The sequence below is a fragment of the Pseudorca crassidens genome, chromosome 14 (genome assembly GCF_039906515.1).
Source record: "Pseudorca crassidens isolate mPseCra1 chromosome 14, mPseCra1.hap1, whole genome shotgun sequence".
Classification (NCBI taxonomy): Eukaryota; Metazoa; Chordata; class Mammalia; order Artiodactyla; family Delphinidae; genus Pseudorca; species Pseudorca crassidens.
Genome location: NC_090309.1, coordinates 8,053,501 through 8,068,345, shown reverse-complemented (window position 1 = coordinate 8,068,345; position 14,845 = coordinate 8,053,501). Strand labels below are relative to the sequence as shown.

Here is a 14,845-nt window from a genome sequence, read left to right as displayed (position 1 = left end):
AATAGAACTTACTTTTTTTTAGAGCAGTTTTAGGTTTACAGAAAAATTGAGCAGTAAGTACAGAGAGTTCCCACATACCCCTTCTCCCCCCTCCAACTCACCCCAGTTTCCCCTTATTTACATCTTGTTTTAGTGTGGTACATTGGTCACAATTGATGAGCCAACATTATACATTATTATTAACTAAAATCCAGAGTTTAATTAGGGTTCACTCTTAGGGTTGTTGATTCTGTGGCTTTTTACAAATGTACAGTGACATGTATCCATCATTACTGTATACAGGATAGTTTCACTGCCCTAAAAATCCCCTGTGCTCCCTTCACCGCTTCCTCCCTCCAAATCCCTGGCAACCAGTGATCTTCTAATGTCTCTATGTTTTGTCTTTCCCAGAAGGTCGTATAGTTGGAATCACAGAGCATGTAACCTTTTCAGATTGGCTTTTTTCACCTCACAATATCCTTTCAAGGTTCCTTCATGTCTTTTTATGGCTTGATAGCTCATGTCTTTTAATCAGTGAATGATATTCTATTATATACCACAGTTTGTTTATTCTATTCACCTACTGAAGAACAGCTTGTTTGCTACCAAAATTCCACTTGCCTCTACTTTATATCTTTTATTTCGAACAGCCTGTTTGCTACCAAAATTCCACTTGGCTGTACTTTATCTGTTTGTTTCAAGCATGCTCAAAATTACTTGTTGAAGCATTTATATGATGGCTAATTTAAAATCCTTGTCAGATAATTGTCATATTTGATTCATCTCTGTGTTGGCATCTCTTGATTGTCTTTTCTCATAGAGGTTGAAATCTTCCTGATTTTTGGGATGAGGAGTGTTTTTTCCTTTTTTTTAATTGAGACCTCATAGTCTAAGACACTGACTCTTATCTTTCAGTAGGCTTCCTGTGACACCGCTCCAGCAAGAAAAGGGGGACACTGCCTTGTTACTGTTGGATGGGAGTAAAAGCCCAATTTCTCCACTAGGCCTCCTTTGACACCTGGGAAGGGTGGGGCTCCTCGTTACGGCTAGGCAGGGATGGGACTTCGGGCTACCCACCAGGCCTCTGCTGATATCACCAGAGCTGGAAGAATGGAGGCTCCTTATTACCGCTCCCATGTATCCTCCACTGCCACTGTGGGTGGGTGGACTTGTTACTGTTGGAGGGTGGTAAAGGTTCTGACTCTGCATTAGGTCTCTTCTGATATCATCCCAGCAAAGAGGAAATGGGGCACCTCTTACTACCAGGTGGCAGTGGACTTCTTGGCTCCCCATGTGGTCTCTGCTGACAATATGGGGTTGGGGACTTCCTTACTTCCTGAATGACACAAAAGTCTTGGTTCCCCACTCAGCCTTCTTTGATACCACCCTGGTGGGATGGGGGCCTTGTGGGGCAGGGTAGGGGGATGAGGGAAGGATGGGGTTCTTTGTTATAGCATGAGAAGGGTGGGTGTCTGGGCTCTTAGGCTTTGCTGGCAGGAATGGAGCTAGTTTTTTTCCCTGGTGTCTGCTTAAAATGGGCAGTTCTTGTCTAAGAGTAATCTGCCTTGCTAGATTGCCCAATTCCTAGTCCTTCAGCTAGAAAGGGATGGCTTTTCTGAGACCTTTATAAATCTGCACCCATGATTTCTGGTTGCCAGTTTTTCCAGTACTCTGCCTGGGATATATGGAACAAAAAGAAAAACCAGGAACTCCCTAACATGTCCTAACATTCATTGTGTGCTGAGGTCTCTAGCCAGTCTTCCTTCTTCCCACCTTTCAGAGTGTTCTTATGCTTGTTTTATACATAATATTCAGGGTTTTTAGCTGTACTTAGTGGGAAGAGTAAGGAAAAGTAAGTCTACTCCATTTTCCTAGAAGAGGAAGTTTCTTTTAATAGCCTTTATTAATAGCTATACCACAGGTCAGACACCAGGAGAACAGAAACAATAATGAACTTGGGAGTTCAGAGAACTGGATTCAAATTCTAGCTAACGTGGGAGTTCAGAGAAATCCTAGCTCTGTCACTCATTAGTCAAATATCGTAATTCTTTAGCCTCTTGGAACTTGGGCTTCCACATTGGTAAAATGGAAATAACATCACAATTTCACAAAGTTGGGATGATTAGGTAAGATTATGTACTTGAAAGCATCTGATACAACACCTGGGATATAGTTTTCACTCACTAACTCTGAATCTATGTGTTTCAAAATGGTTAAGATAAAAATGGAATGATTTTAGACCCATACAATTTAAATGAGCACTGAATTGGTATTTATTCTCTATCTTATTTTAATATAGGCCCCCATCCCAAATTAATTTAGGGAAATATGCAGAGAAATTAAATGTAACCTGTAACTTCAGTGAAGAAATGAATTTGTCTTGATTTCTCACTTCTTGTTCTAGCTGGAGAATATTCTGGTGTTTTTCAGCTTCAGAAACTGGAGCCCCTAGATCAAAAGCATGTTCTTTGGTGGTAACCTAGTGGAAGGAATGGGAATAATATAGAGACAGTCAGGTTTAAAACAGCTTTGTGATTTCCCACAACAACCATAATTTTGAAAATTAACAACATTCAATTAAAAAATTGTTTTTAACCTGTTCCACCAGCTAAAAGGACTTCATCAACATTTACTTTCTTAAAACTTTATATTATAAAACTTCTTCTGTGTGTTTTCCAAATATGAAACTATAGTATTGAACATGCTTTTCAAAAAAGACATACTCCACTCTATCTAAGGGAGTATGGGTCAGCAGCAAATTAAGTAGTCTACTTCCAGGGCTATGATGTTCACTAGCTACCTGTTTATTGTTATTTTTGTATATTAACAAAAAGGTTTGCTACCCATATCACAAAGGGCTAATTTCCCTAATATATAAATAATTCCTACAATTAAAAAAAGGAAAAGAAATACCCTAATATAAAAATTGGCCAAGAATATGGATATTTCACAGAAATGGCTTTTAAATAGATTTAAAGATATTCAATCTCACCATTTGGAGGAATACAAATTAAAACAACACTGGGATACCATTTTTTAACCATCACATTGGCAAAATCATAAAGTTGGATATATAAATTAGCATTCTGTGGCAGTGTAAATTGACACAATATTTATGGAGAACCACTGGGTAAATCTAGCAACATTACAAATGCACATAGCTTCTTTACAAATAATTCCATTTCTCAGAATTTTTCTACATACATATTTGCACATGTGCAAAATAGCAGTGTTAAAAGATTTCTCACTTTAGCATACTACACATACTACTCTTCACTGTGCTTTTTTTACTTGACTATGTATCTTAGAAACTGTATAATTTAAGGAAATAATTTTTCTTTCTCTGAATCAAGCCTACCATTACGTTAAGAGAGAATTTGCTACAAGCAAAGCAACACAGATGCTATGCTCCAAAATCTAGTGCTTGGGAAATTAAGGCTCAGGATCACTGACCTTGTGTTAACGCCCTGTACAATCCAGCCCTTAGCAGTCCGACAGGTTTATTTCCCTTTTTCCCTTTCCCTAAACAAGACACAAATCTGCTTTTTCTGTTCTCCAGTCCAGCAGTTCCTGCCTCTCCTGGAACTTCAGCATTAGATCTCACACAGCATTTCTAAGTATGAATCGTTTTAGGCCTTTATGGGTTAGGCTGAAATCCTAACTACCATTTCTTACATAGTTTCTGTTGAAAAATGTGTTCCTAGTTATAAACATGTGACTAAGTATAACTGAATCAAATGACTCCTCACTATAGCAGTACTTTTCAAATTTTAGTAAACATACGAATCATTTGGGAATCTTGTTAAAATGAGATTATTACTCACAGTAGGTCTGAAATACTGCATTTCTAAAAAGCTGCTCAGCGATCCCTATTTGGCTAGCACACAGACTATACCTTGCATAGCAAGGACCTAAAATCTAAACCTGCCTAGCATACAGTTCTTCATAATCTGGTCCCTTCCTACTTCTTCAAATTTACCTCCTACTTGACACCTCCAAGAACCCCTCTATTAAAGACAAACTATTCTACACCTTCTTTATACATACATTCAGAAACATATTATCTTTTGTTCATGAGCTTTGCCCTCACTATTTTCTCCACTGAAGTAAAGACACTTCTAAGGCTCAGCTTGAATTCCATATTCTCTAGGAGGTTTTCTCTGTCTTCTCCATCGAACGGTGATCACCTCTTCATTGAGACATCCAAATATCTTGGTAATAGAACAATTTATGTAGCTATTTACTTTTTCTGGCTATGTCTTCCTCACACAGTTATTAGAATCTTAACAAATAATATCCTAGAGCTCTCTGTATTCCATGAATCTGCACAGTTCTTTGGCTAACAGGAAGGTGTCAATACAAATTTGTAGAGGTTGATAATGAAGCAGTGTACTAAAGCAGATAAAATGGAACCTTCCCTCTTCTTTTTGGTAAAATGAACAGTCACGTTTACTATCAGTCTAGTCTAGAAATCAGAAGTATAAAGAGACCAAGAGTCTACCTGACAATTGTGAGCCATCATATTAGAGCTGCGACTTTCCCTACACTAACTTTGGAGGCAATAAAAAGGGAGAGAAATCAGTGTATCTGAAATGCCCATGCCTGGCATGCCAGTTTCTCCACCTCAGGCTACCTGAATATCTTCCACCTTCCAGTGATCTCTAGATGGAGCTTTGAATGGAACTTGTGTTCCTGTACAGATCTCAGAGAACGCAAGTGAAGTACTTTGTAAGCAGCAAATTGTCATCATAAACACCCAAGCTAGAATCACAGTCATTCTCAACGGGGAACCAACACAGCACAGTGGTTAAGAGCATGTTCTTTAGCCTCAGACTGCTTCCGTTCATAATGCCTGTTCTGCCCCTTCTTAGCTGCGTGACCACAGGCAAGTTACTTCTCTGGCCATGGCTTCCTCATCTCTAAAATAGAGATGAAAACAGTACTTGCCTCATAGAGTTGTTGTGAGGATTAAATGAGTTATTATATGTAAAGCACTTAGAACAGTGCCTGGCAATAAATAATAACTGCTATATATATTATTATTATTTACAATTACTATTATTACTAATTCCTCTCACTGACTCAACTTATTTAATTGGCCGTCATGTCCTACTGATCTTTTCACTAAAATCTCTCTCAAACACATTTCTTCCATCACTACTATCACTGTTTCAGTTCATACTATCAGATTGTAACATTTATTCACTTACCAAACAAATTTATAAACAGTTAGGATAAGGATGAACCAATATTAGATTGGGAAGCTAGAAAGATAGAAAACAAATAAAAACTTACAATTTCAAGGGGCTTCCCTGGTGGCACAGTGGTTAAGAATCCACCTGCCAATGCAGGAGACACAGGTTCGAGCCCTGGTCCAGGAAGATCCCACATGCTGCGGAGCAACTAAGCCCGTGCGCCACAACTACTGAGTCTGCATTCTAGAGCCCACGAGCCACAACTACTGAGCCCGTGTGCCACAACTACTGAAGCCTGCACACGTAGAGCCCATGCTCCCAACAAGAGAAGCCACCACAACAAGAAGCCTGCGCACCGCAATGAAGAGTAGCCCCCACTCACCGCAACCAGAGAAAAGCCCGCGTGCAGCAACAAAGACCCAATGCAGCCAATATAAAATAAATTAAATTAAATTAAATTAAAACAAAAAACTTACAATTTCAAGCCTCAATGAATCTAGGGAAGTCCAAAACAAATCAGAAATTACAGTACAGTATGATTCGTGCCACATACATGTATGCTAAGGGAATACAGGACTACAAAAAAGTATTTCTGACTTCTACTTCCCCCCAAAGACTTAGCATATATTTTCCATGTTCCCTCCAAACTATGAACATATCCATACTGGAGCACTTAACACATTATATTGTTTATTGGATGTCCAAAGCCATCACAACTTAACATGTTAAAACAGACCTCTTGGGCTTCCCTGGTGGCACAGTGGTTGAGAGTCCACCTGCCAATGCAGGGGACACGGGTTCGTGCCCCGGTCCAGGAGGATCCCACATGCTGTGGAGCGGCTGGGCCCGTGAGCCATGGCCGCTGAGCCTACGCGTCCAGAGCCTGTGCTCCGCAATGGGAGAGGCCACAACAGTGAGAGGCCCGCGTACCGCAAAAAAAAAAACAAACCAGACCTCAATTCCCCCACCTGCACTTCTACTCTCAACCCTGCCTCCACCATGTTCCTTCCCAGTCTTTCCCATGTCACATGGCACTGTCATTTGTGCAGTGATCAAAGTCAAAAGCCAAGGCGTTGTCTTTGTTTCCTCTTTTCCTGAACCTCATCAAATCCATCAACAAGCCCTTTGGATCTACCTCCAAAATATATCCCCAATCCATCATCCACTTCTGTACACTTTTATTATCACCTACTTGGTTCAAGTCACCATCATCTCCCACATGGATTACTGCAATTGTCTCCTAACTGGTCTTTTTCCTTCTACTGCTGCTCCCTGCAACCTGTTTTCCAAACTGAAATCAAAACAATCATTTTAAAATAATGAGATCCTGCTCAAAACACTCCAATGGCTTCCCACTGAAATCAGAATAAAAGTCAAACTTTTTTTTTTACTTTAATCGCTAGCCTACAAAGGTAGCTCATATATTTTTTTTCTTTTTTCCTTTAACATCTTTATTGGAGTATAATTGCTTTACAGCGTTGTGTTAGTTTCTGCTGTATAACAAAGTGAATCAGCTATATGCATACGTATATCCTCATATCCCCTCCCTTTTGCTTCTCCCTCCCACCCTCCTTATCCCACCTCTCTAGGTGATCACAAAACACCAAGCTGATCTCCCTGTGCTATGCAGCTGCTTCCCAGTAGCTATCTATTTTTCATTTGGTAGTGTATATATGTCCATGCCACTCACTTCATCTCAGCTTACCCTTCCCCGTCCCCGCATCCTCAAGTCCATTCTTTATGTCTGCGTAGTTATTCCTGTCCTGCCCCTAGGTTCATCAAAACCATTTTTTTTTTAGGTTCCATATATATGTGTTAGCATACGGTATTTGTTTTTCTCTTTCTGACTTACTTCACTCTGTATGACAGTCTCTAGGTCCATCCACTTTACTACAAATAACTCAATTTTGTTTCTTTTTATGGCTGAGTAATATTCCACTGTATATATGTGCCACATCTTCTTTATCCATTCATCTGTCGATGGACACTTGGGTTGCTTCCATGTCCTGGCTATTGTAAGTAGTACTGTAATGAATGTTGTGGTACATGACTCTTTTGAATTATGGTTTTCTCAGGGTATATACCCAGTAGTGGGATTGCTGGGTCATATGGTAGTTCTATTTTTAGTTTTTCAAGGAACCTCCATACTGTTCTCCATAGTGGCTGTATCAATTTACATTCCCACCAACACTGCAAGACGGTGGTTTCCTTTTCTCCACACCCTCTCCAGCATTTATTTTTTGTAGGTTTCTTGATGATGGCCATTCTGACCAGTGTGAGGTGATACATCACTGTAGTTCTGATTTGCATTTCTCTAATGATTAGTGATGTTGAGCATCTTTTCATGTGTTTGTTGGCAATCTGTATTTCTTCTTTGGAAAAATGTCTATTTAGGTCTTCTGCCCATTTTTGGATTGGGTTGTTTGTTTTTTTGGTATTGCGCTGCTTGTATATTTTGGAGATTAATCCTTTGTCAGCTGCTTCATTTGCAAATATTTTCTCCCATTCTGAGGGTTGTCTTTTCATCTTGTTTTTGTTTTCCTTTGCTGTGCAAAAGCTTTTAGGCTTCATTAGGTCCCATTTGTTTATTTTTGTTTTTATTTCCATTTCTCTAGGAGGTGGGTCAAAAAGCATCTTGGAGGCAGCTGCCAAAGATGGCGGAGGGGCAGGTCCTGGTTCTCGATGGCCAAGGCCATCTCCTGGGCTGCCTGGTGGCCATGATGGCCGAGCAGGTGCTTCTGGGTCAAAAGGTGGTGGTTATGTGCTGTGAGGGCATCAACATTTCTGGCAATTTCTATAGAAACAAGTTGAAGTACCTGGCATTCCTCTGCAAGCGGATGAACACCAACCCCTCCCACAGCCCCCTACCACTTCTGAGCCCCCAGCTGCGTCTTCTGGCAGACAGTGCAAGGCATGCTGTCCCATAAGACCAATCAAGGCCAGGCCGCTCTAAACTGCCTCAAGGCGTTTGATGGGATCCTGCCACCCTATGACAAGAAAAAGAGGATGGTGGTTCCTACCGCCCTCCAGGTTGTGCATCTGAAGCCTATGTGGAAGTTTGCCTACCTAGGGTCCCTGGCTCATCAGGTTGGCTGGAAGTACCAGGCAGTAACAGCCACCCTTGAGGAGAAGAGAAAGGAGAAGGCCAAGATCCACTACTGGAAAAAGAAGCAGCTCACGAGGCTATGGAAGCAGGCCGAAAAGAACACAGAGAAGAAAATTGACAAATTCACAGAGGTCCTCAAAACCCATGGATTCTTAGTCTGAGCCCAATAAAATTGACTGTTTATTCTTAATTTAAAAAAAAAAAAAGAAGAGAAAGAATCTTGCTGTGATTTATGTCAGAGTGTTCTGCCTATGTTTTCCTTTAAGAGTTTTATAGTGTCTGGCCTTACATTTAGGTCTTTAATCCATTTTGAGTTTATTTTTGTGTATGGTGTTAGGAAGTGTTCTAATTTCATTCTTTTACATGTAGCTGTCCAGTTTTCCCAGCACCACTTATTGAAGAGGCAGTCTTTCCTCCACTGTATACTCTTGCCTCCTTTATCAAAGATGAGGTGACCATATGTGCATTGGTTTATCTCTGGGCTTTCTATCCTGTTCGATTGATCTCTTTTTCTGTTTTTGTGCCAGAACCATACTGTCTTGATTACTGTAGCTTTGTAGTATAGTCTGAAGTCTGGGAGCCTGACTCCTCCAGCTCTGTTTTTCTTTCTCAAGATTGCTCTGGCTATTTGGGGTCTTTTGTGTTTCCATACAAATTGTGAAATTTTTTGTTCTAATTCTGTGAAAAATGACTTTGGTAGTTTGATAGGGATTGCATTGAATCTGCAGATTGCTTTGGGTAGTATAGTCTTTTTCACAATGTTGATTCTTCCAATCCAAGAACACAGTATAACTCTCCATCTGTTGGTATCATCTTTAATTTCTCTCATCAGTGTCTTATAGTTTTCTGCATACAGGTCTTTTGTCTCACAAGGTAGGTTTATTCCTAGGTATTTTATCTTTTTGTTGCAATGGTAAATGGGAGTGTTTCCTTAATTTCTTTTTCAGATTTTTCATCATTAGTTTATAGGAATGCAAGAGATTTCTGTGCATTAATTTTGTATCCTGCTACTCTACCAAACTCATTGATTAGCTCTAGTAGTTTTCTGGTAGCACCTTTTTGATTCTCTATTTATAGTATCATGTCTTCTGCAAACAGTGACAGTTTTACTTCTTCTTTTCCAATTTGGATTCCGTTTACTTCTTTTTCTTCTTTGATTGCTGTGGCTAAAACTTCCAAAACTATGTTGAATAACAGTGGTGAGAGTGGGCAACCTTGTCTTGTTCCTGATCTTAAAGGAAATGCTTTCAGTTTTTCACCATTGAGAATGATGTTGACTGTGGGTTTGTCATATATGGCCTTATTACATGTTTAGATAGGTTCCCTCTATGCCTACTTTCTGCAGAGTTTTTATCATAAATGGATGTTGAATTTTGTCAAAAGCTTTTTCTGCATCTATTGAGATTATCGTATGGTTTTTATCCTTCAGTTTGTTAATACGGTGTATCACGTTGAATGATTTGCATATATTGAAGAACCCTTGCATTCCTGGGATAAACCCCACTTGATCATGGTGTATGAACCTTTTAATGTGCTGTTGGATTCTGTTTGCTAGCATTTTGTTGTGAACTTTTGCATCTATGTTCATCAGTGATATTGGCCTGTAGTTTTCTTTTTTTATGACATCTTTGTCTGGTTTTGATATCAGGGTGATGGTGGTCTTGTAGAATGAGTTTGGGAGTGTTCCTCCCTCTGCTATATTTTGGAACAGTTTGAGAAGGATTGGTGTTAGCTCTTCTCTAAATGTTTGATAGAATTCACCTGTAAAGCCATCTGGTCCTGGACTTCTGTTTGTTGGAAGATTTTTAATCACAGTTTCAATTTCATTACTTGTGATTGGTCTGTTCATATTTTCTATTTCTTCCTGGTTCAGTCTTAAAAGGCTATACCTTGCTAAGAATTTGTCCATTTCTTCCAGGTTGTCCATTTTACTGGCATAGAGTTGCTTGTAGTAGTCTCTTAGGATGCTTTGTATTTCTTCAGTGTCTGATGTAACTTCTCCTTTGTCATTTCTAATTTTATTGATTTGAGTCCTCTCCCTCTTTTTCTTGATGAGTCTGGCTAATGTTTTATCAATTTTGTTTATCTTCTCAAAGAACCAGCTTTTAGTTTTACTGATCTTTGCTATTGTTTCCCTCATTTCTTATTCATTTATTTCTGATCTGATCTTTATGATTTCTTTCCTTCTGCTAACTTTAGGGGTTTTTTTGTTCTTCTTTCTCTAATTGCTCTAGGTGTAAGGTTAGGTTGTTTATTTGAGATGTTTCTTGTCTCTTGAGGTAGGATTGTATTGCTATAAACTTCCCCTTAGAACTGCTTTTGCTGCCTCCCATAGGTTTTGGGTTGTTGTGTTTTCATTGTCATTTGTTTCTATGTATTTTTTTATTTCCTCTTTGGTTTCTGCAGTGATCTCTTGGTTATTTGGTAGTGCATTGTTTAGCCTCCATGTGTTTGTATTTCTTACAGTCTTTTTTCCTGTAATTGATATGTAGTCTGATAGAGTTGTGGTCGGAAGAGATACTTGATACGATTTCAATTTTCTTAAAAAAAGTCAAACTTTTTAAGGTCCTACATGATTTGGCCCCTGCCTTCACTTCCCTAAATAGACCTACTACTCTCTTCTTTGTTCACCCCCCAGGTTTATTGGTTTTCTTTCTGTTCCTCTACTGTGCCAATCTCATTCCACTCTGAGGCCTCCTCTCTTGCTTTCCCTCCGTCAGGAACATTCTCACTCCCAAGCCCTTGACATGAATGGCTCCTTCTTACCCTTGGCAATTTGGCTGAAATATCAGAGCATCCTCCCCAACCTCTTACCTAAAGTAGCCTCTCTCCTACTCACTCGCCCATTAGGTTATCACACTTAACACTATTTGAAATTATATCACTTATTTCTTCATTTGTTTATTGTTCGTCACCCCCCACCAAATGTAAGCTCCAAGTGATCTAGGCTCTTGTCCAGTCACTGTTATATCCCTAATGCCTAGAAGAGTGCCCAGCACAAAGTTGGTACTCAATAAAACATTTCCCAAATAATGAATTTTGATGATTCAAACAAGGTAGTTTCAATGGTAGGAGGACGAACAAATGAATGAGTAGTGAAGAAAAAGAAATAGAAAGTGTAGATTTCTTTTACAAAGCATGATTGTGAGAAGAAAGAACAAAATTTGGGAAAAGACCAGGGTTGTTGAAGGGCCAACAGAAGAGGAGAAAAACTTGCTTCTTAATTTCCTCTATATCAAGGACCCGTTTCAGAATTAAGCAAAAGCCCTAGGTCATTACCCCAGGAAAATGCAAACACATACAAAACTTTAAAAACAATTCCAGGGGTTTCAAGAACTCCCCAAATTTCTTGTACTCCAGGTTAAAAATTCTTACCAGTATAAACACAATGACGATTCCTAAGACATGGGTTAATGTTAACTAAAGGAGAAAGGCCAATAAGCTAGTAAGAGAAAACCCAGGTAAAGGGTGCGCACTGTCCTTTGAGACAAGACAGAAAAAAGCAAGGTCAGGTAACGATTTAGATAAGAAGGGGTAGAAATCTGAAGAAGTTCCTGCCTGGCAGAATTTTAATTTTTCAGTGAAACAGGAGTTGAGATCACATGCTAAAAAGTATCATCAGTGCTGAGCAAAATATAATATGTGCTCAACAAACGTCTACTGAATATTTTGATAGAATAATTGAAAATACTGGAGTATCTTATATAGGATTTTGAAATCTGGTTCCACAAAAGGTCAACTTGTTTTCTTTTTAGAAAACTGTCTCCAAAAGTTTAGACTGAAAGACACTTTGAAGTAGGAGGCAATAGCTTCACTAAGAGAAGGATGTAGAAAACCACATAAAATTTTATGAATAATTTTGAGGTGGGTTCTGTATTTATAAAAAATAAGTGAATATATGTTTTGGAAATTCACTTCAAACAAAACAGTAAGGTCACTTGTTTAACCTTTCTTAAAAAGAAATAATCTCTCCAGTCACTCCATCCAAACCAAAGCTCCTCAGTTCTCTTCAATCCAGACTGTACCGTGAAGAAATAACTTGCCCTTTTTAAGGAGCATAAAACAATGGCCTTAGGAGAAGAATCATTTATCAGTTCCTCTTGGAAACATAAGAAGGGGGTCAAAGAGTTGTTGTCAAGAGGCTTTTCAGAACCAAAGGAATTTAATACAGACTGACATAAATAGCATAACTAAGACAAACAGAACTACCTTACCAACCAGCACACTTCAAGAGATTATCATGGGGTATGTGTACAAGAAAATTCACAGCAGTGTTCCTCATATTCACCAAAAAACATAGAAACCCTAGTGTCCACCAACAGTAGGTAAATTGTGGTATACTCTTACAATGGAACACCAAACAACAAACTAACTACAAGCAATAAAAAGGATCAATCGTAAAAACAATGTTGAGTAACATTGTTACAACAGCAAACTTTGCAAAATACAAAGGAAAACTTAGTACAATCCCATCTACCTAAAGTTCAAAAACAAGCCAAACTAGGAAGTGCATGGTCACATACAAAGATGGTGAAACTACAAGGAAAAGCAAGGAAGTGGCTATCATAGAAGTCATGAAAGGGAACAAGGAGGAGCATGTGATGGGAAAAGGGAATGAATAACAACACCTGCTCTAACTGCCTCTGTATGTGGAGTACTTTTAAAAGCAAGTGATCGTAGGGCTTCCCTGGTGGCGCAGTGGTTGAGAGTCAGCCTGCCGATGCAGAGGACACGGGTTCGTGCCCCGGTCCGGGAAGATCCCACATGCCGCAGAGCGGCTGGGCCCGTGAGCCATGACCGCTGGGCCTGCGCGTCCAGAGCCTGTGCTCCTCAACGGGAGAGGCCACAGCAGTGAGAGGCCCGCGTACGGCAAAAAAAAAAAAAAAAAAAAAGCAAATAATCCTAAAACAAATGGAAAAAGAAGCACCTGAAGAAGACAGAGAGGTCAGAGAATGTCTACATCTGTTGGGCCATAAGCAGTGATTTTTTTCAGAAGGTAAACAAGATTTATTTTGGAAGCTGCCATTAAATAATGCTAAACTGTATACTGTTTAAAATAAATATATAATTAATGTATCTTCCTAGTTACTACCCACTAATTAAGACTAAATGGCTTACTTAGCTCATTCATCAATTAACATACAAACAAAAATCAGTTGTATCCTGGAGGCAGATCTGAGCAATGTAACCCTTTCCTTTCATAGTTATAACTAAACTATTTTCTTCTAGTTGCAACCCGATTATTCTTCTATTTATTTCCTTACAGGTTAGGAAAAAACAAAAAAAAAGTGTGCTTGAAATTTTGAAAACCACTAGAGGAAATTTAAAACAACGAATATCGTGAGATATAATGGCCTTAAATGGAAAAAGGAAAACAAACACAGAGACCCTGTGTCATCTATGTAACGTTTCCTGAAATCGCTATCCTTGACTTTATTTAAAGAAAAAAAAAAGTGTATTCCTATGCGTGTTTAGGTATCAGCTCCCTGATCGCCGCAGTTATTCAATTTAAACCTCAAGTACTTTTTCCAAGGAAAGCCACCGTACCCTGCCTTTCTGGTGTATAATTTCTACTGTAATTATATGAGATTTTCATGCAATTGACTACGTAGTCTCGGCCCTTCACCTCGCCAAGTCTATAAAGTGGCTTAAAAGTGAGAGGCTGGGAGTCAGGAAGAGCCAGGTTGAACTCCCAAATCTCTCGCTTCCAAATTCCTCAGCTCCACTCCAGAGCGTTTCTAAACAGAACAATCCCCGCAACGACCAAGCGGAGAGCCGCGGTAGGCAGCGAGGCGGTCACCATAGGAACTGGGCTCAACCCTAAGCTCCCAAGAAACGACAACACGGGCAAAGTTTGCTCCTGGCGGGCTTCCCTGGACCGCAACTCCGCCGGCTACCGCCCCTAACAGCGGCTCCAGCAGCCAATACCCACCTCAGGGGTCGCCCTCAGCCCCGGACACCCACCACACCCGCCCCCTGCAGCTGCCCTCTCAGAGGCCTTCTGGCCCAGGAGATGCTTTTTACCCCAACACGGCGCATCCCCGCGCTTCTACCTGGGGCTGCGGGTCCCTCCCCGGGCTTCTCGGCCTGCCATCCTCCCCGGAGCTCATCCTGGCGACTGCCAGGATTCCGCCTCCGTCAGGGATCCAGGTCCCTCGAGGTCTCCATCCTCCGCCCCTTTCCTCTCCCTTCCCATCCCAAATCGACCTGGCCCCGCCCCGGGAGTCGCAGGGAGGCGGGACCCGGCAGGAAGGAGGCGGGGACGGTTAGCGCCGGCCTCCGCCGCCGTCGGCCCCGCCCTCACGCTCTGTACCTGAGGGGACTCGTCCTCCACCTCCCCGGAGCCTTTGCTCCGCTTCTGTCCAGCGCGCCCCAAGTCCCTGTGCGCACGCGTACCTGGCTCGACCCTCCCTCTCGCGGGGACTACAAGCCGCGCGCGCACACCCACGCACGTAGCGACGCGTACGTCCTCCTGTCCGCCTTACAGGGCGCTTGAGGATAAGGCCTCTTCCTGGTTCATCCGCGCCGCGCAGGCGCACGCCCACGCAGCGTCTAGACTACCCCT

At 40.8% G+C, this 14,845-nt stretch overlaps 1 protein-coding gene and 1 pseudogene across 10 annotated transcripts in view; one reads left to right on the top strand and one right to left on the bottom strand.

Moving 5' to 3' along the window:
* Positions 1-14,831, bottom strand: part of TSGA10 (testis specific 10) — a 105,798-nt gene extending 90,967 nt beyond the window's left edge. For 3 of the 10 annotated variants that reach the window (XM_067704186.1, XM_067704188.1, XM_067704189.1), the window contains exons 1-2: positions 14,334-14,487; positions 2,330-2,458 (exon numbers count right to left, since the gene is read on the bottom strand). In XM_067704186.1, the coding sequence (XP_067560287.1) occupies positions 2,330-2,458; positions 14,334-14,390 (186 nt within the window). In that variant the 5' untranslated portion in view covers positions 14,391-14,487. Of the gene's footprint in view, positions 1-2,329; positions 2,459-14,333; positions 14,488-14,593 lie in introns of those variants that run through there. The other 7 variants (XM_067704191.1, XM_067704192.1, XM_067704193.1 and 4 more) reach the window with 6 other exon arrangements.
* On the top strand, positions 7,820-8,483 carry LOC137205576 (large ribosomal subunit protein uL13 pseudogene; annotated as a pseudogene).
* Positions 14,832-14,845: the final 14 nt, after the last annotated feature.